General features: G+C 37.2%; 1 protein-coding gene across 1 annotated transcript in view; it reads left to right on the plus strand.

The window, feature by feature from the left end:
• ABCA12 (ATP binding cassette subfamily A member 12) overlaps positions 1–27,364 on the plus strand; it is a 239,402-nt gene that overhangs the window by 163,114 nt on the left and 48,924 nt on the right. Inside the window, exons 24-34 of the mRNA XM_069075204.1 lie at positions 8,769–9,098; positions 9,757–9,826; positions 9,912–10,046; positions 12,437–12,592; positions 13,951–14,137; positions 15,521–15,739; positions 19,215–19,411; positions 20,159–20,319; positions 21,321–21,557; positions 21,918–22,071; positions 25,977–26,229. Of these exons, the coding sequence (XP_068931305.1) occupies positions 8,769–9,098; positions 9,757–9,826; positions 9,912–10,046; positions 12,437–12,592; positions 13,951–14,137; positions 15,521–15,739; positions 19,215–19,411; positions 20,159–20,319; positions 21,321–21,557; positions 21,918–22,071; positions 25,977–26,229 (2,099 nt within the window). The remainder of the gene's footprint in view (positions 1–8,768; positions 9,099–9,756; positions 9,827–9,911; positions 10,047–12,436; positions 12,593–13,950; positions 14,138–15,520; positions 15,740–19,214; positions 19,412–20,158; positions 20,320–21,320; positions 21,558–21,917; positions 22,072–25,976; positions 26,230–27,364) is intronic.

Consider the following 27,364-nt stretch of genomic DNA (forward strand, 5'->3'; position numbering starts at 1 on the left):
ACAAAGTAAATAGGAATACATCTCCTGTAGTATCATTTCTATGGATAACAATATCCATTTCTGACATAGAGCTGCTTGACTTTGGGGCTAAGAACTTTCTTTTCAGGGTCTTCACTACTTTAGCTGGTTAGTAAGTGGGGACTCTGGCACTTTCAGAGGCAGTAGATGGTAACTCCACAAGAGTTACCTCATGGCCTGGACAGTGGCCATGAGGGCTGATCTGGAAGCAGGGATGCAGGTCTAGGGGCTTCTGCTATTTTAGGTCTCACCTATCCTTCATTGGCAGTTTGTCAACCACTGGTGGTGTTAGTTTTAGGAGTATCAGCCCCTTTTCCCCAATGGTTGCCTCTCTTAATGATGGTTCCAAGCATCAGGCCAGAAGAAGAGCCAGTGGGCTGGCTCAAGGGTCAGGGAGGGATGCTGCTATTATGAAGGACTCTTGATTTCAGGATCCTGGGCTGGGAAGGGAGTGGTCAAGGTGAAAACAGTACATTATTTTAGAGTTTTATTCAGTGTTGTCTGATGTTAAAATTCTATTAGAATGCCAAGTGTGCTGTGAACATATCTGTATTAATGAGGGCACTCTTGTATTCCTAAGGGGGTAAAGAAAAGAGAGGAATTATTTCAAGCATGCTAGGTTATTAGAGCCAGGCCTAGAGGGTCTGGATTAATTACAAGAGTGACCCGATGACCATGAATAGGTTTTGCAGGCTGACCTCCCTATGAATGTGAGTGATTGGTCAGCTTTCTCTACAAGAACTAAAGAGTCTCCCGTTCTTGTAAGGAAAGCATGACCCTTCCTGCATTACCCCAGTGTATAGACTCAAAATTGATGATACTGGGGATGGTCTCTGTGTGTATCTGGGTAATACAGAAAGGAGCAAAGTATGACTTGCAAACTGAAGGTAGGAAAGGAATGTGGCTGCAACCATTCTACTCTGCAATTTGCTTCTCTGCACTGCAGAATTACACAGAATCCCAAAGCAAGCAATCTTGTATCAGGTTTTTGTAAGCCCCAATGTTTGATTTTTCTACTGCTATGTTTTCCAAGAAATAATGCTTGGATGGACTTTGATGTCACATTGTCACCAGACTCAAGAAGTCTCCCAAAGGTCACATGATCTAGTCTAGGTCATTTCTAATTTGTCATTCCCCAAGTCCTCAAAGAATATGAATATCCTCCCTAAGCAAAATCAATCACATTTTTCAGCTTGGTGTGATAGATGGAACTGGCACATTGTCTCATAGGTTTATTTCCTTGTATAGCTGAGTTAATAATTTTAAGTACCATAAATTCAGGTAACTTTGAGCCTGAGGGCAACCTGGAGATTATTTCAACTGCCTTATTTTGTGGGTGAATAAAGCAAGACATGGAGTGAATTACCTGAGTTCATATGACTCAGGACTGAAACCCAGGGCTCTGACTTTACCTTCATATCCCTTCCCCCAGCCAACACTCTTCTCCAAATAATGCTGCTTCCTCTCAACCCTCCCTTTGGTGTTTGTACATTTTGGTAGCATAGACCTCAATACCCAACAATTCCAGAATTACTGACAAAGGAGTTTTTAATAATAATCACAACCTACTAAGTTGAAAGTGTTTTTTCAGGGGCCCAGAATAATTTACCAACATTTGCTTCCAGATCTCTGGACTATAGCTACATATATACAGTGTTGTCCTACTTATGAATAGCCAGACTCCCAGGAATCTCTGCCAACCAGTCTTGGGTTTTTCCCTCAATTCAGGATAAGGTTATAACATTATTATTAAGTTAGTTGCTTAATGTAGCTGCTGGTCCCTCATTCTCTGACCTTTCCTAAGAATCCTGTTCCACTGAGTTCACCAGACTTTCTAATGAAATTAGAACACACATTAGCACATGATCAGATTCTTTATAGAAGCAAACCCGTCAGCAAGTTTCAAGGAGTTTTTTTTTCCATTTGCAGAAAACCTGCTGCTTGTGTCTTTTCCTCATTATAACCCTTTAAAACATAACTAAAGCAGAGCATAATAAAAATAAAGACTTTATGGATACTTCTTTATACAACTATCATTTCCCACAAAACCTTCCTCCTTAAAACCCTCTTTCATAACAAAGAAAAACAGATAAGCAAAATAAAACTCACCCAGCAACTGTCTCAAAAAGCAAAGGATACGCATCTATAGTCCATAGCCTCTCTAGAAAGAGTTTCGTCTTGAGATCTCTGGAACCTCTTTTTTTTTTTTTTTTAAAGCAATCGGGGTTAAGTAACTTGCTCGAGGTTACACGGCCAGGTATTTCTGGGTAGGCGCTAAGTGTCTGAGCCCGGGATTCAATCTCCAGGTCATTCCAACACTGGAGCCGGTGCTCTTACTCGCTGTGCTACCTGGCCGCCCCCTGAACCTCTTGTTTTTAATTCTGGGCTACTAAAAAGAGTATTGCTGTGATGCATTCATTACCCATCGTGTGCAATCTGAATTCTGATATCTATTAATGTTACTTCTCACATACATGACTGCAGTCATCATCTCTGTTGTCCTCTTCATTCTGTTTTCTCCAGTCTCAACCTCTCCCTGCAGTCTCTTCATACGTCTTATCTTTCTCTGAATTCCTTGCTTTATTCTTTTGACACCACATATTCCGGCATTGAGATGGTATATATTGTTCAGCCATTTCTTCAAGTGATAGGTTCTCCTTTTGTCTCTAATTCTGGACCACTACAAAGAGCCTTGCTATGAAAACATTATATATGGGATTTTTCTTTCTGTCATTGGCCTTTTTTTTTAGGGGGGGGGGGTTGCATAGTATAGAACCCTATATGTGCCATTGTAGGATCACCAGGCCAAAGAATATGAAGAATTTAGTGATTTTTCTTACATATTACAAATTGATTTCCAAACCAGTTGCCTCACTTCATAGCTCTATCATCAATATATTGATATCCCTGTCTTCCTACAGTTCCTCCAACAAAAACTATTTCTATTTTTGTATCATCTTTGCCAGTTTCATAGGTGTGAGGAAAAATTTCAGAGGCGTTTAAATTAAATTTCTCTTACTGTGATTTGGTGTATTTTTTCATATAGTAATGCATTGTTTCTTTTTTTTACATTTTGAAAATACATTTCTTTTAACTGTACATCTCTTGGGCAATAATTATTCTTTGTCATATATTTATGTCAATTCTTTATATTCTGAATATCAGACTTCCTTCAGAGAAGTTTGATGCAATTTACCACTTGATGATTTACTACTTGCTTTGCAGTTCCTTTAAAAATTTCTAGCTACATTTGTTTTGTTTATGAAAATATCTCTTTTTTTGGTATTTTAAACATTTATTTTTAACATTCATTTTTTTAAATTTTGAGTTCTAAGTTCTCTCCATGGTGCCCCAATATGACATCGATTATACATATGAAATCATGCAAAACATACTTCCATATTAGCCATGTTGCAAAAAAAAAAAGAATAAAGTGAAAAAAAGAATGCTTCAATCTGCACTCAGAGTTCATCAATTCTCTCTCTGGATGTGGACAGCATTTTTTTATCATGGATCTTTTGGAACTGTCCTTGATCACTGTATTAATCAGAGTACCTAAGTCTTTCATAGTTGATCTTTGTTACAGTATGGTAGTTACTGTATGCCATGTTCTCCTGGTTTTGCTCATTTCATTTTTTGCAAAATCTTTTCAACTTTACACAATCAAAATTTGCCACAATGGATCATTCTACCATGCTGGGTCCTTCCTTGATCTTTTCTGGCATCAGTAGAATATTTGGCCTGTCCTTCATTCCCACATATTACATGAGTAAATCATTTATTTTTTTAAGACATCCTTTAACCTAAAACTTTATAGTTTCTTTTTTGTTACTTGTTGCCAATCATGCTCATACCCATCATACATCATTCCATTGCCCTCTAAGTGATATTCATGCATACTATAGTCACAGTGTAACATGATTCAGAGTCATACAGAAACTTCTATGATGAATTAATGAGAAGAAATAAGCAAAAATCACACTGGATAGCTTGGGATTTAAATTTGGGGCAAGGGGAGCATCCTTATCTATGAGATCACAGATCATTAAAGTATAATCAAGATCATTTCTCTTTTCTGACTTTCCCTTTCCCTTATTTGATGAGAAATTCTCCCCTTCACCATTAGTCTCTTAGCATTCTTGTTAATCCCCAAGTTCAAAATTTCCATGGTAATTGCTATGGATCTGTATGATCCTGATTGGCCTATCTCTTTATCTTGTCTTGCCTTTGATTGGGCACAGCACTAATGATAGCAACAGACCAAGCCTCAGTTTGAAAAGCAAATCAATCATTACTTGGGGCAGGTTTAGAAGACAGGAAACAAGGCTGATTGTGAAACTGATCCCAGAGCAGAAGACTTGTACAAAAAAAAAAAAATGTAGCCAACATCTTTCTTTGTGAGTCATCCTTCACCAGGATGATGGGTCCTTCCCTCTTATTGTAGCCATTTTGGCAGTATATGCAGATAAAGCACATTTGCTGTGATTTCCCCTCTCCTTTTCGGACAACTACTGCATTCATTGTTACCATTCTGATGTTGCATTGATTCATAGAGAGGAGAAATAACTACCCATACCTATTTTCCAATAACTATCCATAGCACCAAAATAACTGTGTTCTTGTGAAGACCTATGGTCATGACTTACTCTTTTGCTAAGTCTAGGAAATGATGCTCTGATCCTGAGTCTTTAAAGCTTACCAACCAGAGTTAAGTGGGTCTGAGTCTATTCTTCAGGTTTGCCAAATCTTCTTACGAGTCAGTAAATAAGGAGATTTCCAGATCTATAAAAGGGTCACACTAAAATGGCAACTGTCAAGAAAAAAAACAAAACCATACAATGTGTTCATAAAGAAAGTCATCTCTAGTTCATGATTCTGATAATAGACTAGAGATTTTATACCCAACTTAGTGAAATATGTTGACTCATCAACAACTATCAAATGTTAGTTCTAAAAGGAAACTTTTTTCTGTTTCCTGGTGGTGAATAATTGAGAATTTCTATTAATTTCATGTTTATGTAGTAGACATTTAGTAAGTGAATCATTTCAGAAATTTCTAACTATCTATATTCCTAGGCATATACGTTCAAATCAGTTATGATAACATTTTGACATAGTTACATGCGAAATTAAACAATCATCTTAACTCCTCATCACAAAACACAAAACTTCTGACCTATCATGATTAATATTTTTAATGTTTTATTGATATTTTTCTTTCTATGCCTGCCAATTCCCACAGGATGTATCTCCCTCTCCAAACTGTGCTCCCCCACATAGGGACCTTACATGTAACAAAGTAGAGATAAGTAATATACACACACAAACACACAACTACAAACACACATATTGGTCTTTACCTATAGTCTATCTATCACCTCTCTGCTAAGAGGAGGAAGGTATGTTTCAATATTAGTTCTGAGCTGAAAAATTGAATCATGATTGTCCAAAAAAATGAAATGCCCTTTTGTTAAATCCAAGTCAGGCTTCATATATCCCCACATTTATTATCTGCCCTGTAAGAGTCATGCAGTATCTCATGCCTAGTAGGAACTCAAAACATTTGATGAAGTGAATTGAATTAGTAAGGAATTTAAATTACCCTTTGGGTCTCTTAGATCATTAGAAATTAACACAGTTTCTCTGTAAATGAGATTAGAAACAAAGATGTTCATCCTAATAATTTGTCTTAATGAAGAGGGTCACCATAAAATGATGAGGTATAGGGTTAGGGGTGCTCGAGACCCCAAAATACCAACATGCCAGCTCCTGCCGAATACATTCGACTCAAGTCTTCTCTCAGCCAAAGACAAGCAAAGTTTATTAAAAGTTCACCATATTGGGAAGACATTTAAAGAGGCTCAGTATCTGTAAGGCTTGTATTGGACAAGCATGCGAGAATCATCTGACACAGAGCAAGTCTGTGCTAGAAAATTCTATGGCCTTCCTCCTCTCATGGAGGCAAGATGGGGTCTAATACAGAAAGGTTGTGGAAAGAATCTAGGGGTGGTCTACAGGAGGAGTTTGGGGAGGGTCTACAGGAGAAGTCAATGAGGTCAGACTCCAGTAATGAGTGACTAAGGGTGGGAAGTTGCTGGAGGCTACCTGGAGACCACAGACAATGGTGGTCTAGGCCAGTTCGAGGGTGTAACAGTTGATTTGGGTATACATATTTTGGGAGGGTCTAGGGTGGAGGCTAGCTGGATAACAGAGTGAGTAACTAAGGTTTGGGCCGAGCCACAACGAAAGGCTTATGGCCTCAGGCAAATGCCTTAGGAGGGAAGATTCAAGGAGAGCTCAAGGGGGTTCCCAGAGCCTGTACCTCATCATTAATACTAAAATCCTGCTCTCTTTTCCAGGCTGGATTTTGGGATATTGGGGAAAGGTTCTTTAATAGTGGCCCACTCCATTAGATGCTGCATATGAGGTTTGAAGTGATAATCTTATTTGTCTTAGTCTCTATTTTGCTTACTGAAGTAGTCTCAGTAAAGCTACAAAAATACAAACAATGGGAAATAAATAAAGAAAAGGTTTACCTAAAGTATCTCTGCATGTAAATCATTGACTTGTGATCAACCTTAACCCCAGTCAGTCTTCATAAATGGGGTGAGGGTGGCAGGGTAAGATTATGGGTACTTACTGCACCAAAACGGAAAGTGCCCTGAATTTGTTGTCAACTTTCAATTCAAATCCTGATACCTACTATTCTCTTGGGCCTCAGTTTCCTCATTTATAAAATGACAAGATTGGACAAGATAATCTCAAAGTTTTCTCCTAGTGATAGAGCCCTAGAATGCTTGTAAGGCTCTTCCAAAGCAACATTCTACTTCCAGAGACATTGTACTTGGTAGATGTCTTGTAACCTCAAACTGTCCCTTTAAATCAGGAAGCCTTGTTTCAGGTTTTCCTTCCTATAGAGACTAAGGTTGGATTTCCATTGTATTGTGTCACAAGACCTTGGAAAAAGAGGGTGAGGATGAGAGCAAAGTTAAGAGGAAAGTCCCAAGTTGTGTTATTGTTTTGTTATTTTTTTTTTTTTTACCCAAGGATGATTAGCTTATAGCCTGCAGCTTAGGCTGTTGGCAGTCAGGTATCTGTTTCCATGGGAACAAGAAGAGCAGCGGTGTTATCAAAATGTGATAAGTTGCAAAGAATAAAAATTCACTACTGCAGTGGTAGACCAAAAGATCCAGTGAGTTCCCTGTTATTTTCCCCCTTGGCAAAATTGAAAAGGGGAGGGGAGAAGAAAGAAAACATTTGAAATATCTTGATTTTGCAAAAGAAAAGGATTTCATAAAAGCTTAGGGAGGGGTTTTTGTTGTTGTTGTGGGAAGGGAGAGTTTTGGGAGTGAAATAAATGAAAAGAATGAACAGAACCTATTAAGCTCAAGAGACCTAATACATTTTGAAGATGATTACAAATTCCAAAGAAAGGACCAGTTACTTTCCTTCTCCCCCCCACCCCCAACTTCCCCCACATATATACACACCCTACAATGAAAGATTGCACATAATGGAGAGGCAGATCATGATGAATTTGTTTTTCTCCCTGGATGAAAAATGTTTTGGACTTTGGGGTGATCACTAAGTCATCACTAAATCGCATAGCATAGTTCCTTGTACACAGTCAGTACTCAATGGTTGTTTAATTGAATTAAATTAGATTATCAAAGGATATTAATGAAGAGGGAAGTCTGGAGGCTAGCCAGCTACCTGAATTCATTCTAGGTGTTAAAAGCTATTTTGGAAGCTAAGGGCTACAGATTTACCCTGGACCATCAATAGATTTCAAGGACGGGGAATTGGGGAAAAGAGGAATGCTGTTCCTAATAAAACTCTTATGTTTTAATTCTTCAAAATACATCCTATGCCATTTCTTCAGATTTTATTGAAATTAGACTTTACATTCATGAATATTTAGTATAATAATGGAGCTATCTTATGAATACCAATTCTAATGTCAACTACAGACAAAACACAGTTTCTTTGAATTATTTATGCTGGCATGTATATTGCTGACATGAATATATTGTAAAATTCTATATAAATTATGATATAAAATTATATATAACATAGCATTGATATCCAAGATCAATAGTTTAATTAGTAAAAAGACTAGATTTGAACAGATTTAACTCCTGGTTCTAGATCTAACCACTCAAAGACTGGGTCCCCTCAGTCAAATCATTTCTGTTTTCCAGGCTCAGCTTCCCCATCTGTAAAATGATGGGATTAGAAAATATAATGTCAGGGCGGCTAGGTGGTGCCGTGAATAGAGCACCAGCCCTGCAGTCAGGAGGACCTGAGTTCAAATTCGGCCTCAGACACCTAACACAAAAACTAGCCACGTGACCTTGGGCAAGTCACTTAACCCCAATTGCCCTCCAAAAAGCAAAACTAAAAACCAGAAAATATAATGTTAAGACCCCTTCTAGCTCTAACATTCCATGGTTCTATTTACATCCAAACCATGGGATAGAATTAATTCAAATTATGTAACTATCACCTAAACAATTGATTACAGACCATGTCCCTGAAGAATGTAATCTAAGGCAGTTAAGGTCTAATGTTGACAGTATACCCAAATAAAGTTAACATGATATTCACATAAATTAGTGAAATGCATAGATAAACAATCATGGAGACTAAGAGATTAATTCGTATTCACCAAGAGCATTTGAAGTGGTTTAATAGTAGCTTTGTGTTGAACAGTTTAAAAATTGGCTACCCCTTTTCTTTCTTCCTTCCAGTACATGAAAATGATGGGTGTGAACTCTTGCAGCCATTTTTTTGCCTGGCTCTTGGAAAGCATTGGATTCCTGCTGGTTACTATCATCATTCTCATTAGTATCCTCAAGTTTGGGAATATCCTCCCCAAAACGAATGGGTTCATCTTGTTCCTGTATTTTTCGGACTATAGCTTCTCTGTTATTGCCATGAGCTACCTCATCAGCGTCTTCTTCAACAACACCAATATCGCTGCCCTGATTGGAAGCCTTATCTACATCATTGCCTTTTTCCCCTTCATTGTTCTAATTACAGTTGAGAGTGAATTGAGCTTTTTAGTCAAGACATTCATGGTGAGTCTATTGTGAAAATTGCTAGGGTGTGACAAGTGGATCATTTTTGTTCCTAGACACTTCAACTAAAAGTTTACTTCCCTAAATTTAAAGCTGAGGTGGCAGGAAACCAAACTCAGTGTCCAAGTTTGTCCTACATTTTTATCTAGTTGTGTGCCCAATTTGGCAGATGAGTTTGAGAAGACAATTTTGAAGAGAGCTTCAAAAACTATTTAATCATCTTTTCTTACCCTTTCCAATGTCTCAATGATAAATTGCATTTAATTTATGGTAATGAATATCAACATCCTTAAGAAGAATAGTATTAATGCTGTGTAACATTAGATGACCATTTCATGAATAGTCCAATTCCTTACAGGCCCTGTAGCCTAAATATGAAATATGCCTGTAGTCATGGTACCTAGTATAACTTAGAGGGACATCTATGCTAAAAAGAGTAGGGGTGTTTCCTATATGTGCTGAGGTACATAGTTTAAGGAACTTTGTAGTAGAAGTAATAGTAGTTTCCTTTTTAAGGGGATATTTCCATATTACCAAGTATACCTAGAGAGTATCAGTTTTCTTTATACCATTGTCTAACTTTTAAGTATTTTAAGGTCCCTCTGGGTAAAATACACAATGACAATATGAAATATCACTGCTATTTATTTTTTCACAGAGCCTCCTGTCCCCAACAGCATTCAGTTATGCCAGTCAGTACATTGCCCAATATGAGGAACAGGGTATTGGTAAGTTCACTTTCTTTAAAATTGGATTTTCATCTTTCACAGCCATGATATGTTTCACTGAAAAATATCTGTCTTTATTTTGTAGGTCTTCAGTGGGAAAATATGTACAGTTCTCCCGTCCATGATGACACCATGTCATTTGGCTGGTTGTGTTGCCTAATTCTTGTAGATTCTATCATTTACTTCCTTATTGCGTGGTATGTGAGGAATGTTTTTCCAGGTGAGAAATAGTCTGATGTTGTGATTACACAGAATATAATGTTTATAACGCATTATCTGAGATGGGCTGGAACAGTGATCACTAGCAAGCACACCCACATCCATGATGTCACTGATACATTCGTGTTTTAAGGTAGTCTGTATACATCTGTTCTGGGTATTTTTCAAATATTTACATGACTGGTGGAAGAGGCAGGTTTTCAGATATGTGTGCATGTGCTTATATGTGCATATTTACATGCACACATACATACATGTCCATGCATATGTGTTTGTGTATGTGACTATATATGTATGTATGGAGGGGTGGGGGAAGTTTAGGCCTGGGATTTCATTGCTGTAGGCAGTTCCCCATGAGGAAATTTTCTCTATCCATGCAAATCAACCATATACATTCTATAATTTATAGTCTCAGAGTATTGCTGGGCATGGTTAAGCATCTCGTATGGGGTCATATAGCTAGCTAGTATTTGTCAGAAGCAAAAACTTCCTGATTCTAAGTCACACTCTGTCCACTATGACATCCTGCCTTTCAAGTGTAAGTGATACTATATCGGGTAGAAAATGCCTGCTAAATGTCATTTCTAAAATTAAAAACCATTCTAAGGAGAAATCATATTTTAGCCTATTATTCCCATGGTATTTCCTAATTGGAGAGTCTCAAGGAACATGGAAAAAAATCAAATCAATTCAGGTCTTCCATATCCCAGGAATGAGATGATTTGAATGGTTTGAGGAGATTTCTGATTATGCTAATTCTGCAAACTAAATATATAAGACCTTTTATAGAACAGGATGACTTAGGGTCCTTATTTCAACAGGGGTGTAAGGTGATATATATCTGTAATGACATTTAGTAATTTTCTTATTTATCCACATTTAGAAACATAGCAGGTGATTAGTGTTGATATTACGTCTGTGTATGGTTTGAATGGTAGACTTGGGTTTAAATCCTGCCTCTGATACTTACTCATTAGTTGTATGCCTCAGTAAAGTCACTTTTCCTCTCTGAGCCTCCATTTCCTTGTCTGTAAAATGGGAGTGATATTATCAATAGAGCCTTCCTCACTCAACTGATAGAATATGCTCAGATGAGATAATATGTGTATAAGTGATTTCCAAAAGCACTCCATAAATGTCAGTTTATTGTGTAGTTTCAAGAGAAGAGACTTTGCAAAGCAATGTCATAATATTTATTCCTTTTTAGCATTCTTCCCTTTTACTTGGTGGTTTCCATGAATATCGGTTAATATGTGAACAGACACCTCAAGGATATGCCTTCCTTTCATACCAGCTAGAGCAAGAGGTCTTAACCTTTATATGTGTCATAGACCTCTCGGAAAGGCTGTGAGCCTCTTCTCAGAATCATGTTTTTAAATTCATAAAAGAAAACACATAAAACAACAAAGGAAGCCTATTATATTGAAATAGCTATTTTTTTTAAGTTCACAAATTCTAGGTTAAAAATTGAGGTTAGTCCAAGAAAGCATATTGTACCAAACACTACTTACCCTTTCTTATTTCTGAGATTCCCTAAACCCCAGCATCTCTAGAGAAAAGGTCACAGTGTACTCTTCTGCCCCCTGACCTCCACCCACTCTTACCTGGCCCACTAATAATACGCCACATTCTTAGTGTTTTAATAGGCTTTACCAAGAAGCATTACAGAAGATCATTTAGTGGGATGGGTGAGAGTGGAGAGAGTGGGGCACAGTTTTAGTAATAGTTAAAAAGAGGGGAAATAGTACAAGTTATACAAGTCATTAATATACGTGTCTCGGTTCTCAACAGCTTTTATAAGCTGCTTTGCTTCCTTCCTACCTTTTCTCCACCCAATGTCTTCTTGCCTAGGCTTGGCTTCACTGTTAACTCAGTTCTAGTCATATTGGCATGGATTAGCCATCCAGGGCTAATATGCCACAGTCCTCCAGAGTCTCCTTCTCCCTCAGTTGGGTTGGGGGTAGGAGGGGAGTTGGAGAGGATCTGCCTAAGGCTTCCTCAATTACCCTCAGTTTAGTTATCCTTGGAATACCTCTCTGACCAACTGACCATCACCTTGGAAATGACCACTTAATCCCCCCAAATTACCAACAAGAAAGGATTTTTTTTCCTATCTGGGTCCCAAAGCAACTTCCCCTCCATTTTGGGATTTGACTTTAGTCATCTCAGCTTTCCTCGAGGGTCTGAATGTTCTATCTTCTTTGAAAGTGACTTTTATGCTATACTACTCTCCCCTAGCCCCCACAGTTCTCTCCTCTGGTTTGTGCCTAGAGTGTTGAAAAGTTATATGACTTGTCCAAGGTCACACAGTCAGTATGTAACATTTCTTTGTTCGTTTCTGGATGCTTCTCGTTAATAGTTAATGACCGTCACTCTTTATTTTTATTCTAGGGACTTACGGTGTGGCCTCACCATGGTATTTCCCAGTTCTTCCTTCCTATTGGAAGGAGCGCTTTGGATGCGCAGAGGTAAAGCATGAAAAAAGCGATGGCTTTCTCTTCACCAATATTATGATGCAGACTACCAACATCTCTGGCACTAAGACAAGTGAGTTCATCAAACGTTTTATTAGACAGATGATCCAAAGAGGGATCATATGACTGATGCCTTTCATTACATTTCTCCAAACTATAAAATTATCATCCTGTTGGTCATGGATGGTTATACCTACACATATGTATGTGGACCCTTATGGAGATTGAGTCATGACTTGGACTAGACTCATTAACTCAGATAATTAGCATATGATGATAATCAGGGTAAGATTCTATAATCACTTCTGGATCAGAGAGAAAAGCTTATTTTCTTTGATCAATAAGCATTTATTAAGCACCCAATATATACCAGGCATTGTGCTAATTACTGAGGCTACAAATGCAAAGGATAAAATAATCCCTGCTCACAAGGTGCTTATATAGACTTCCTCCCTGATTCCAGCCAACCATCTTTGGTCAAAGAGGATCAAAATTGAAAAAAAAGAAGTGTGAATAATTTAGTTTCACCCACCTTACTTATTATGCATAGAAATTGTCTTCCTCTGATAGAATTTAAGTCCCTCAAGGACAAACTTTTTTCATATTTGCCTCTATCACCAGCACGTAGTATACAGTAGGCACTTCATAACTGCTTGATTAGAAAACTAATTCAAGGTTCCAGTCCTACTGACACCTGCACAGAGGAAGGATGGCATGTATACATTAAGCTGCAAATTGGAAGAGAAAGCACACCAAACTTTTCCAGTGGAGTCCATCTTATTTTGACAGCTACCTCTATCATTTACTAGTTGTATACCAATGGTCAGCTCATCTATTACCACAGGGTTGTTTTGAGGAGAGGGCATTATAAACTATACAGTACTATATAAAGGAGCATAGTCTTAATGGTGAATTTATTATTATTAATTATAATACACAGATTGTCTTCCAGTACACATGCATGGCTTGACTGTAGAGTAATGAGATGGATTCCATAGGCCACCCATAAAATCTACCATGTTACTTTATGGCAATCCTTGCATTTGTTTATATCACACATTGAGATCAACCTCTTTTTTTGGTTAATAAAAAAATCCACTTTTGTCTTCCCTAGCAAAGAACAGCCCTTCTCATATTTGAGAACTATTGAATAAATGAGAAATCATTATTTCCATGCAGTATTCAAGGACACATTTCTTCAAACAGATAAGAAGGATATAAAGCTTCTAGAATGGTATGGGTGGCTGGGCTCTTTTCTTATTCACTTTTAAACTAGATGAAAAGGCCAAAGGCTATAACAGAAATGATTCAAATAGTTATCTGCTGACAAATATTTTTTCAAATATAATTTAAAACTTGCAGTTGTATTTCCGTGATATTAGAAAAGTAAATCAGTTTTGTATACTGATGGTTTTTCTCTGGCTTATCCAGGTCCTGACTACATCTTTCCTTCTAATCTGGAGCCTGAACCAAAAGATCTCACAGTTGGAGTTGCTCTCCATGGCCTCACCAAGATGTATGGCTCCAAAGTTGCGGTGGATAATCTCAATTTGAATTTTTATGAAGGGCATATCACTTCATTGCTGGGACCTAATGGAGCTGGGAAAACCACCACCATGTAAGTTTCTTTTGAAGGGCATATTTTTATCAAGGGAGCCTGCAGCACGTTACTTAACACATGCTCACCTTAACACGTCCTCACCTTCAAATACAGAAAGACACTAGTCATTCCCTACTCTATATATAGAAGAAAGATGAGCCACTTCATGGACCATATATCACCCACCTTCATGAGGAATTAATCTCTTGGAAACTGCCATGGACCCATCTACCATAGCCTGAAGCAATAAGGGAAAATCTGTTTATGCTCACCTTGATTCTTGAACTATTGTTGCTATGAATAAGTGTAATACTATGCAGTATATCCAGTTGTTGATTAGAAGGCAGAATCCCAATAGGGCAGGAGGTAAGGGTGCACAGGTTATCCCTTCTCTCCTCCAATCTTACCTAATAATTGCTCATGTGAGGCAGAATCACATTCTCCACTTTCTGTTAACTTGACAGTTTGTTTCTAAATTCTAGTGACTTACCTCCAATATGCTATATCACATGTAGTTGATGAGTAAGATTTTTGACATTGTGGGAATACGTACATGGACAAGAATTACACAGGACACACAGGCATGGATAGATTATTCTCTCCCTTGTGTTTTGTTTTGGTGGTTTTTTTTTTAAAGATTGGATCTCCCTATTTCTTAAAAAAAAAAAACTGGGTCTCCCTATCTCTGTACAGCTATGTAATACAGTGGATAAAGTGTCAGGCCTGAAGTCAGGAAAAACCATCCTCATGAGTTCAAATATGGCTTCAGAAACTTACTAGCTGTGTGACCCTGAGCATGTCACTTAACCCTATTTGCCTCAGTTTCCTCATCTGTAAAATGACCTGGAGAAGGAAATGGTAAACTACTCTAGTACCTTTATCAAGAAAACTCCAAATAGGGTTATAAAGAGTTGGATAAAACTGAAATGACTAAATCTCAACTCTCTAACTCTCTTAGACTGAAAATGAAGGAGCAATACAGGGACCCAGTGCTTCTCTGTTTGACATTCAAGCCTAAAACAATTTGGACTCATTTTCCCCTCTTTAGGTCATCTACTAGACCTCTACTCCCAAGAGAATCACCATAACCTCTAGAATTTCTTGCAGGCTCCTGAGCTCATGAGATCCCCTAATGTTAACCTCCCTGGCTTTAGGGACTACAGACATGTAACACCACACTGACTCTGATCTGTGCCCTGGAAGGAAACTCCCAAGTAGATAAGACCACATATCCATTTCAATATTTCCTCATGCTTCCTTTTGTAGGCATGTCTTTCCCATTTACTCTTCTGTAGGTGGTGTGCTCAAATATAATTTACAAACAGATGTGGCTAGTTTAGCAAAATAAGTTGAGTTCAGTCACTTGGTTCATGCCTAATTCCTCTTCTTATTCATTTCCAGCTCCATGCTGACTGGGTTATTTGGTGCCACAACGGGCACAATATTTGTCTATGGAAAGGACACCAGAACTGACCTGGATCTCATCCGGAAGAACATGGGCGTCTGCATGCAGCACGATGTCTTATTCAGTTATCTCACAACCAAGGAACACCTTCTTCTCTATGGCTCCATCAAGGTTCCTCACTGGAACAAAAAGCAACTACATGAGGAAGTAAAAAGGTATGGAATATGTAGCACACAGCAAACCACATCTCCCGTGTTGACAAAATGTTTTATAGGAAGGTTTTTTTTCTCATTAAACTATTTTTAATCCTTTCTATGCTGCCATATTTTTACAAATCTTTTTCTCTGTTTGGGTTTCCTCATCAGGGAGGGGTTATATCAGATCACTCTCCTTCCTTGGCTTTTGCGACATTAAAGCCATTCTGCTTTTCTACCTAAATGACGATGATAATATATATCACCTACTATGTTTCAGGCACTATGTTAAGCACTTTACAAATATTATCTCATTTGATCCTTATAAAAACCCTGTGAGGTAGGTGCTGTTTTTATCCCCATTTCACAGTTGAGGAAACTGAGGCAAAGAGAGGTTAAGTGACTTGCCTAAGGTCACACAATGTCTGCATCTGGATTTAAACTCAGGTCTTCCTAATCTAGGTCCATAATTCTATCCACTGTACCATCTCACTGCCTAGAGATGCTAGGTTCACAGATGTAGAGAGAGATGGAAGGATTGTTCTATATACAGAAGAAAGATAAGCCACTTCGCAAACCATATGTCAGTTACTTTCATGAAGAATTAGTCTCTCAGAAACTGCCATAGAAAGTCCAATCCTCTCATTTTACAGATGAGGCAAGTGGAGCCCACAGAGGTTAAAAAACTAGCTGAAGGCCATGCAGATAGCAAGAGGCAGAATTAGATCCAAAGCCTCCTTATTTCAGACCCAGTGCACTATATAACTTCTCCGGTTTCTGTTTTCATTCCCTGGATTGTCCTAATTCTTTTACTGGCCTAACTGACCTTTCCAGGCTCAATAAGTTCAGTCTTTCACCTTTTTCTCATCTCTCTAGATTCTTTGTAGCTGTCTTCCAGCACTGGCTTTGAGTATCAGCTCTGTGCTGGCCATTGCTAGATATATTCTCTGAACTGAACTTGAAATGTTCAGTGGGAAGTTTAGAAGTGCAAGGTTGAAGTTAGGGTAAGAAGACAGGACAGGAGACATTTTCAGTGTCATTTGTCAGTGGTCAGCATAGAGTTGATCGTTAAAGTCATCAATGAATGAGACCTATAAAATGCAGAGAAAAGAACAGAGTGTGATAGAGTGACCTCAAGGAAAGTTCGCAAAGTTAGGGCAAAAAAAAAGAAGAAGATGATCCAGTGAGGGAAACCAAGAAGGGAAAGTCAAAGGTCACATTTTACAGTGGAAAGAGCTCTGGATTTAGAGTCAGAATTGTCTTGCGGGGCGGCCAGGTAGCACAGCGAGTAAGAGCACCGGCTCCAGTGTCAGAATGACCTGGAGATCGAATCCCGGGCTCGGACACTTAGCACCACACCCGGAAACACCTGGCCGTGTAACCTTGAGCAAGTTACTTAACCCCAATTGCTTAGGGGCGGCCAGGTGGCTCAGCGAGTAAGAGTACCGGCTCCAGTGTTGGGACGACCTGGAGATCGAATCCCGGGCTCAGGCACTCAGCACCACACCCAGAAATAACTGGCTGTGTGACCTTGAGCAAGTTACTTAACCCTGATTGCTTAAAAAAAAAAAAAAAAAAGAATTGTCTTGCTTTCATTTCAAATTCAAAATGTCTAAAACCAACTAATTCCCCCCACTTTCCTGTTTTTGTCAATGATAACACCATTTCCCCAGCTTGGTGCCATCTTTAATTCCTCCTTTACCTTCATTCCCTTGATCATCAATAACTAAATTCTACTAATTTTTACACTGACATGTGTCTTGTATCCATCCTTTCCTTTCCATTCCTAATGCTACCTTTTTTCTAAGCTTTCCAATACTACATCAACTGTACTACATCAAAATAACTGAAATGAAGTGACTTGAATAAGTTTCCCATATTCCTTTCTAACCTTTTCCTTTTCCTAATTTTTTCCCTTTTGTGGTACTGTGTGGATAATATTTGTAGACTGTTTTAAAGTTTTCAGAGTGCTTTCTTTACAAATGTTATCTCATTTAATCCACACAACTCTCTGAAGTTGGTGTTATTGTTATACTCACTTTATAGATGAGAAAATAGGCAAACAGAGGTTAAGTGACTTGCCCAAGGTCAACCAGCTAATAAGTGTCTAAGACAGGATTCAAACTCAGGTCTTCCTGACTGTGCATACACCATTTTATCCACTATGCTAAACAGTTAATTCTTATATAGTCCAATCTTTTATTAATACTACTTTCTGCCATTCTGTTCCAAAATCTTCAAGAATTCCCACTTTCATAGAGTACCAAGTGAAAACACCTCTTCCTAGTTCTCAAGGTCTTCAAAATCTTTCCTATTCCCTTATTCCCACTACTTCCCCAAATTTTTCCTTCACTCAAGTTAAACTAGTCTTGTCATTACACCAAGAGTACACCATATCCATTTTCTGCTCTGCTTTGGTTCATGTTGTCTCCCTCATCTGGAATACCCTCTCCTTTCCATTCTACCTATCCAACTCTTTCTATCCTTCAAAGCCCAGATCAAGTCAACTTATCTAGAAAGTTGTCTTCAACAATTCAGCTTTCATCAATCTTCCCTTTCTCTCCCTTCTCTAAATTCATACCACAGTTATTGTCTGTACCACATGATTTAGCATTTCAATGTACGTTGCTCTATATGAGGTACTGTTTTATGGAAGCTATCATTGATAAATGATTGCAGTTAGATTGTAAGAACATTGAGGGCAAAGACCATAAGCCATATTTCCTCTCTTTATCCATAGTCTCAGTATCTGGTAGGTGAAAAAAGACTGTAGTCAAGAGACCTTATTTTTAAGCCTGGATTTCCTACTTATTAGCTCTATGACCTTGATCAAGTAACTTAAATTCTCTGAGATCTGGTTTCATCATCTGTTACATGGGAGTTATAATATGTAACAACACAAACACCATGTGATTTCTATAAGGAAAGTTATTTGCAAATTAAAGCACTACAAATGTGAACCAAAGTTAAGTACTCAATGTGTCCTTAAATATAGATTAATATGTGTGGTTTTTTTCTGAAAGTGCCTCCTTCACTTCCTCTCAAAATCAAATCCTTCCTTGTAACAAAGAAAAATGGTTGAGTAACAATAACCAATATGGTGCCTTTATCTGAAAATTAAAAAAAAAATAGCTTTCTATCTTAGTGCTCTCCCTATCTCTCTGTTGGAGGAGGGAGTTGTAATTCATTATTTGTTCTCTAGGATCATTATTGGTTATTCAATTACTCTAGATTCTTAGTGATCTTTCCACTTGTATCCCTTTAGTCTTTCTGTATATTGTTTTTCTGATTGCTTATTTTACTGTGCATCAGTTCTTATAAATCTCCCCACATTTCTCTGAATTCCTCATATTCATAATTTCTTACTATATATTATTTTATGTATGTATATATATTTATAAATACATGTGTATTTGTATATGTAGATATACTAACTTCCATATATTCTTCCAAAGTCCCCAAATTCTTATTTTCAAATATTACATTGTTCTTGAAGGACTTTAAAAGACACTGGTCTGTATAGTCATCGGCACAAGAGAGTTGGAACATTATCAGGAGGAATGAAGAGAAAATTGTCCATTTCCATTGCTCTGATTGGTGGATCAAGAGTTGTAATTTTAGATGAGCCTTCCACTGGAGTTGACCCGTGTTCTCGTCGAAGCATATGGGAAGTCATCACAAAGAATAAAACAGGTATGAAACTCCTGTTATTTCAGAGGTAAAACTAACAGAAGAAATGATACCTTTAAATGAAGGCTGTTGTTGCCAGACACTTTTCCTTTTTCTGGCAACAAGTATACTCAATGGTTTAGAATGAAAAAATTGAGGCTACAGATAAAATTACTCAACATTTATTAAATGACCACTATTAACTAGGCTTTTGGAGGCATGCAAATGAAACCAAAGACACTTGCCCTAGATGAACTTAGAATCCGATTAGAGATATAAAATATACACAAATGAAAATATACTGAAAACAGACTAAATAAGTGCTAACAGGATGTGAAGTAATCAAAGTGGAGTGGAATTAATCAGGGAAGAATATTCACAAGCCTTAAAAATATTTTCATATTGTGGAAAATAGTAATAACGGAGAGCAGAGCTTAGAAAACAAAAGTTAAGATAGATACATTGGTAGGCTTCTAGGTATGACCATGCCCACATTGCCTATGTTTTGTGAAATAGAATAAGAGAGAAGTCTATGAGATACAAATCATAATCAACACTTCATTTCTTTCAACTGTATATTAATTCTATAGATTTTTATTTTTTTAGTGATTAAATCCTCTTAGGGACTTAGAATCAATTGGTTTTGTTTAGAAAAAAATCTACCTTTTCCCTTTCAAAATTCCTGTTTTGACACATTCTTGACTAGACTCTCTCTTGGAAGATGCCTAACTCTTCACTTCCCATAACATATTGTCTTTGTATGCTTTTTAGCAAGGACAATCATTCTTTCTACACATCACTTGGATGAAGCTGAAGTGCTCAGTGACCGAATTGCTTTCTTGGAACACGGAGGCCTCAGGTGCTGTGGGTCACCCTTTTACCTCAAGGAAGTCTTTGGTGATGGCTACCATCTCATTCTCACTAAGAAAAAGGTCTGTCATTTGATGAGAATAGAAAAGGAATTTCACTAATTCAACTGGGAAATTTAAATGAATTTTTGTTGTTGTTTGAATCGAATTCATTTCAAAATATGAAACTGGGGCTTTCATTCTTTATTGATAAAACTCATAGTATGTTAGAAGAACCAATGAGTCATAGCCCCAAGGGAGTGACTGAGAGGTTTCCATAAGGTTCTCACTTCAATGTTCCCCAACTTATAAGTAATAATTCCAGAGAGAGGCTTTTAGGTCAGAAAGAGGGAAATCTGAAGATCAACACTATAGACTTATTTTATTTTTTTAAAAAATCATTTTAAAAAATTTTAATTTGCTACCCACAAAAATGAAGACATGGAAAGTATTGCAGAGAGGAGAAATGGAATTACAATGCCATCCCTATAATGTCTTAAAATATGTTGAAATTTGTACGTTGACTAAAGGTAGAGCTTTAGTTCAGTAAAATAACATCAGATTTTCCAAGGCTTTGTGTTTTTGTGATCTGAGGCTAATTATGTCTCTTTCACTAATATTAATGTGGGGTGGTGAGGTGGCACCATGGATGGAGTATCTGCAAATTTGACCTCAGACCCATCCTGGTCATATGACCCTGAGTAAGTTACTAAACTTCTAACAGTTAGATATCTCCACTGTAAAATGAGTATGATAAAATCTCCTGCCTCTCAAGGTTGTTGTGAGGGTAGAATGAGATAAAAATTGTGGAGTGCCTAGCAGAGGCCCGGCGTGTATGCCAGCTATTATTATTATTAATTATTATTATTAATAGGCCACAAAAATTGTACAATTTTTTTTCTAAATTAATTGAAAATTATATTCTAAAGAAAGACGGCAATATGTTGAAATCTAATTCTTGTTGATTTAGGGTCCTTTTATGCAATGTTGAATATAGATATGTTTATCCTTATAATTATATATTATATATGTAAATGTATATATATGTATATATAATATTCCTGCAACTATTCTGTCTGTTCCAGAGTCCAAATCTACACTCAAGTAAAATATGTAACACATTGGCAGTTACCGCCATGATCCAATCACACCTTCCTGAAGCTTATCTCAAGGAGGATATTGGTGGAGAACTTGTCTATGTGCTACCGCCATTCAACACCAAAGTTTCAGGAGCCTATCTTTCTCTCCTAAGAGCTCTGGACAGTGGCATGAGTGACCTTAACATTGGCTGCTATGGGATTTCTGACACAACTGTGGAAGAGGTATGAGCTTACATCCACTTATTAGTGAAAGCTAGCATAAACTTCAAGAAACATAAAGGAAAATTTCTTTAAGGAGGAAAAAAACAAAAAGAACCACTTAAAGTTATGTTTCATAAAACCATTCAGTCCTAAGAAATAGTTTTTCAGGTTCTTCTTCAAGTAAAAGTCACCTGAGAGAATAAACATATTGACGTGACCAGGAAGCATATTTTTTCATTCCTGAAATAAAAATGTTGCCTTTAAGAAAATGGAAAACATCTGTTTCAACACATGTAGGACTCATGCAAAGTCAAAATCATATCTCCTGAGAAAAGAAATACCCGCTATTGCATTTATGAAGTAATTTGGATTGTTTTGTAGGTGTTTTTGAAACTGACTAAAGACACACAGAAAGATGGAGAGATGAGCACAGAACAATTCGCAACAAAGAAAATTGGAGTTACTAAAGTCAATGGAATGATGACCCCTGATGATCTTTCTATGAGCAGCAGCAGTATCACCACTGAAAGAGACGGTACATATTTAATTTGGCTTTGCTCGAGTTCAGTAAATGAAATGAGTGGGAAAATCTGGAGACACATTCTTAATATGTTACTAAAAGAGACTTGTAGACATTATTTTGCTATGGCTAATTACAAATTATTTTTAAAATCCTTTCTTTCACCATTGTTTAACCCTATTAGAAGTAAATTTTTCAAAAGCCCTATGAGAAGATAACGTTAACAGATCTTCCTTATTAGTATAGAGCAAGGATCCCTAGACTTTGGGGAATCTGTTGAAGCCTATAAATTTCATCTTAGAATATTTTAAAGTGCTAAAATAAAATATATAGCATTATAAAGGAAATCAATATATTGAAACCACCGAGGCAGCTAAATGGCAGTCATTGGAACACTAGACCTAGAGTCAGGAAGACCTGAGTTCAAATCCTGCCTCAGACAAGCTATGTGACCCTGGACAAGTGACTTAAACTTTTCCTGCCTCAGTTTTCTCATCTGTAAAATTGGAATAATAATAGTACCTACCTTCCAAGGTTGTTGTGAGGGTAAAATGAGATAATTTTTGAAAAGGTTTTTGCAAACTTTGAAGCATTATATAAAAGTTAGCTCCTGTCATCATTGAAGTAATTATCCAAATATTTAAAACAAATTCACAGACGCCAGGTTAAGAGCTCCTGGTATAGAAAGAAGCATTATGTATTAAAAAGCTCACTCCTCTTGGAGTCCAGGGCCTAGGTTCATGTTCTAGTACTGACAAAATAGTTGTGTGAACATAGGTAAGTCACCCATGAGGTTCTCTGAGCCTCAGTTCCCTCAATTATAAAACAGGGGTTATGAGACTTGTCTGACAAGAGGAAAGTGCTATGTAAACCTTTAAGCTCTTCAGTTTGGAACTATGCCCAAAGGCTTATGCAACTGTGAATACCCTTTAATCCAGCAGTGCCACAACTAGGTCTATATCCCAAGGAGATCATCAAAAAAGGGAAAAGGACCCATATGTACAAAAAAGTTTATAGCAGCTCTTTTTGTGGTGGCAAAGAATTGGAACATGAGGGGATGCCCATCAATTGGGGAATGGCTGAACAAGTTGTGGTATATGATTGTGATGGAATACTGTTGTGACATAGGAAAAAATGAGCAGACAGATTAAAAAAAAAAAACACCGGAAAGGCTTACATGAACTGATGCTGAGTGAAGTGAGCAGAACCAGGAGAACATCATTCAAAGTAACAGTAACACTGTGCGAAAATCAGCTCTTCTCAACAATATAATGATCCAAGACAACTCCAAAAGACGCACGGTAGAAAAATGCTATCCATATTCAGAGAAAGAACTACAGAGTCTGAATACAGATCAAAGCATGCTATTTTCACTTTTTTTTTTTTTTTGCTTTTTGGAGGGCAATTGGGGTTAAGTGACTTGCCCAAAGCCACGTGGCTAGTTTTTTTGTGCCAAGTGTCTGAGGCTGGATTTGAACTCAGGTCCTCTTGACTCCAGGGCCAGTGCTATATTCACTGCACCACCTAGCCAACCCCTCTATTTTCACTTTTTTTGTTTGTACTTTTTCTTTCTTATATTTCCCTTTTGTTCTTATTCTTCTTTCACAATGTGGTTAAGGTGGAAATATGTTTAACATGATTGTACATGTACAATCAGATTGCTTGCTGACTTGGAGAGGGAGGGAAGGAGAAAAATTTGGAATTCAAAATCTCACAAAAATGAATGTTGAAAATTATTTTTACATGTATTTGGGAAAAATAAAATACTATTAAATGGGGAAAAAGAAAAAAATATGAAGAAGAGAGAAAAACCCTTTAAGCTTTTTAGAAATATGAGTAAAGAAGGGGGTCATCTAGGTGATGCAGTGAATAGAGCACTGACCCTGGAGTCAGGAGGACCTGAGTTCAAATCCAGCCTTAGACACTTAACACTTATTAGCTGTGTGACCTTGGGCAAGTCACTTAACCCCAATTGCCCTGCCTTCCCCCCTCCAAAAAGACAAAAAAGAAAAAGAATATGTGTAATAGTTCTAAAGGCGAGTTCTTATGCTGGAGAAAGGGAAATGAATTCCCAGAGGAAGTAGCTTCAGTGAGAATTATAGGAAGCTAGATCTATTATATTTACATGTCTTTATTGCCCTTCCAATTCTCTAAAAGTCTGTAATTTCTATAGTCTTAGGTTCTTTACTGAAAGCACGTCTAGGAATTAGTTTGTTGTTTTGCATAAAGAATTTCAGCATTGGGGCTATTTTGGAAGTAAGTATAAAATGAATTTAAAAAATAATGAATGCATTAGAATAATGTAGGATTGTGGAAAAAAAGGGACAAAATTTGCTGAGATTAGGAAACATTCCTGGGAGCAAAACTTTTAATTAACTATTTGTCTTACTAGGAAACTTTTAAAAGATAATCCCTAATTTTTATACACTTCTACAACTTCAGTCTCATTTGGCCCTTGCCATATTACTCATTTATAATCTTTTTTTGGGATAATAGATGTAGAGTCAATGGAATTGAATACTTTGATTAGCAAATGACTGTCTGCTTGAGAAAGTCAATGTTATATATTTGCCTCTGCCTTTGTTTCACAGTTCAGAACTATTCTTCAGTCAAAATGTTTCCTTCATTGACATTATCTTCTAGAAAGCACATTTACCCTATTTGATACACCTGTAAGTCATCCACATGTAATTTCTCAAGGAACAGAAAAGCATACTAATTAACTTAAAATATTCAGCACCTTATACTATTCCCTTTTGAGGAGATAGGAGTTTGCATTTTAAACTCATTCACTCTGTTTAATTGGAACCCATTTTAAATTACACAGCTTTGTATTTCCCTTATCAGCTAAATGAAGATCATGATTTCTGCGTGGCATAATTCATGATGTAAAATTAAAAATATCCACTGCATTGTCATCTTATCACATGTTAAGTGCCTTACTGCAAGTTTTTGAGAGAATGTCATATTTGAACCTATTTTGGGAGGAGGTATAGAAATTATTAGTTAGAAAGGACTCTACTGAGGAAATAATATTTTATGGTTTCCACAGCTGTTCTTCACTGTTAGCAGCCATGGGAATGTTCTCAGCACCTGTAGAAATTTGAACTGATGAGTTCTTCTTTTTCTGCTTCTCACAGTAGAGTCAGGATTGAGCTTTGAACACTGTGAACATGTTTCACAACTCTAGAGAAAGGAGAGTGATTACATAGTTGGCATGGTTCCTTGTAGAAAGAAAAATTTTAGTTTTTCCTATTAGTTGGTGTTAAGTGTGACTGACTACACTTCACCATGTATTCAGACCTAGAAGTTGGTTGACTCTCAACAGGGAAGATGATTCCATACTTCAAGAATTTTAGGATGTTCCTAGAGTAGGTTCCAGGGCTAGTTTCCTCTTACTGTTCATGAACTCTTTTCCTAAATTGGGCTCATGCTCCAGCTTCCTTTTAGCATTTATGAACTCTCTTCCCATTTGGCCTAGTACACGTTGAGCCCACATAAAATTATCTCAGTCTTTGGGGACGACCAGGGATAACCTGCCAATGTTATTAATTGGTTTTAGAGAAGCATGACATTAAGAGAAACAGCATTATGGGGGGAAGTTAATAGGAGCAATGTCATAACTATGGAGCGAGGTCAAAATGTAATGAGAGTGCATTCAGCTAAATGGCATCACTGTAGAGTTTGGTTATAATGTGTTAACAATTTTATTGTAAAACAAGATTGATCAGGGCAATGCTACGAGGGTCTGCCCATGCGGTTTTCACATTAATGCTGAAAATGCTAATGTGATATAAAAAATAGTTCATACATACTTGATGGCTTGGAGTTTGTCTGCATCTTCTACAGTTTTCATACATGCTCTTGGAAGATGTATTTCCTGATTTGACCAACAGATCATGTCTGTTTCTCTCAAATAGACAAAGTCTTGACAAGAGCAGAGAGGCTAGATGGAGTGGGGCTTTTGCTGAAGAAGATCATGGCTATTCTCATTAAGAGGTTCCACCACACTCGCCGAAACTGGAAAGGCCTCATAGCTCAAATTATCCTCCCAGTGGTCTTCGTAACGACAGCCATGGGTCTTGGTACCCTGAGAAATGTCGGCACCGTGTATCCTGAGATACAGCTTTCTCCCTCTCTTTATGGTACCTATGACCAGACGTCTTTCTTTGGGTAAGTGCCTTTTCTAAAGTAAAGCAACATTTCTTTCCAATTTCACTCAATCAACAGACTCTTAATAAATATTAAGTGCAATGCATGTGCTAAGATTACAAAGAAAGACCCTTCCCCTCAAGGAATTTACATTTTTTTTCTTTTTGGAGGGCAATTGGGGTTAAGTGACTTGCCCAAGGTCACATGGCTAGTTTTTGTGTTAAGCATCTGAGGCCAGATCTGAACCCAGATCCTCCTGACTCCAGGGCCAGTGTCTATTCACTGTACCACCTAGCTGCCCCTGGAATTTACATTTTAATGGGAGAGAAAAAACATGCCAACAATTTGCTCTGTAAAGAGTAGATGTAAGGTAACCTTAGAGGCAAAGGTTTGATTTGTTTCAAGAGGTTTGATGTGTTAAACCACATGCAAGAGAAATGCTATAATACAATACTGAGAAGCAACAAAATCTAATCTTGTTAAAGCAGTGGTCAGGTATTCTAGCATCAGCCAGGTGGACACTTGCAATGATAGAAACACTTTAACCCCAGAAGCTAATAAAGCTAAGGTTACATGGATCTTTGCCCTTTGAAGTCTCAACACCAAGATCCCCCAAAATAAATCATTTTAAAGAAAGATAGTCATTTGTATAATAGCACTAGATAAGGAATCAAGAAACCTATTTTTAGGTCCTGGCTATATTACTGGCTGTTGATTGATTGAGTGACCTTAGGTAATGATTTTAATCTGAAGTCTATAAGCACTATGTTGATGGTTCTTTAAACATTAATAATAATAGGATTATATAAAAGTAATAATATTATTAAACATTTACATTTGTAGGATTGGGATTATATATATAATAATAATAATAGGCTTCTATGTAAATATAATGCTTTTTGCAAACTAATCAATCAGTTTAGAGAGTCATAAATCAGTAGAATATTCTGAATGTTTAGAGACAATACAAAAATGTGTGTGTATAACCATCTACAGAGTACACAGTAATATATGTCACCATATATCCATATTTGTTACACAAAGTTTATGGAACAGATCATTTCTTATGTATGAAGAGAATTTATGTATAGCATGCACAGTTTCTTCAATGTGTGTGTGTGTGTGTGTGTGTGTGTGTGTGTGTGTGTGTGTGTGT

Source organism: Petaurus breviceps, unplaced genomic scaffold (genome assembly GCF_028583685.1).
Source record: "Petaurus breviceps papuanus isolate PSGF00001 unplaced genomic scaffold, PetGlider_PUasm1.0 90903, whole genome shotgun sequence".
Lineage (NCBI taxonomy): Eukaryota > Metazoa > Chordata > Mammalia > Diprotodontia > Petauridae > Petaurus > Petaurus breviceps.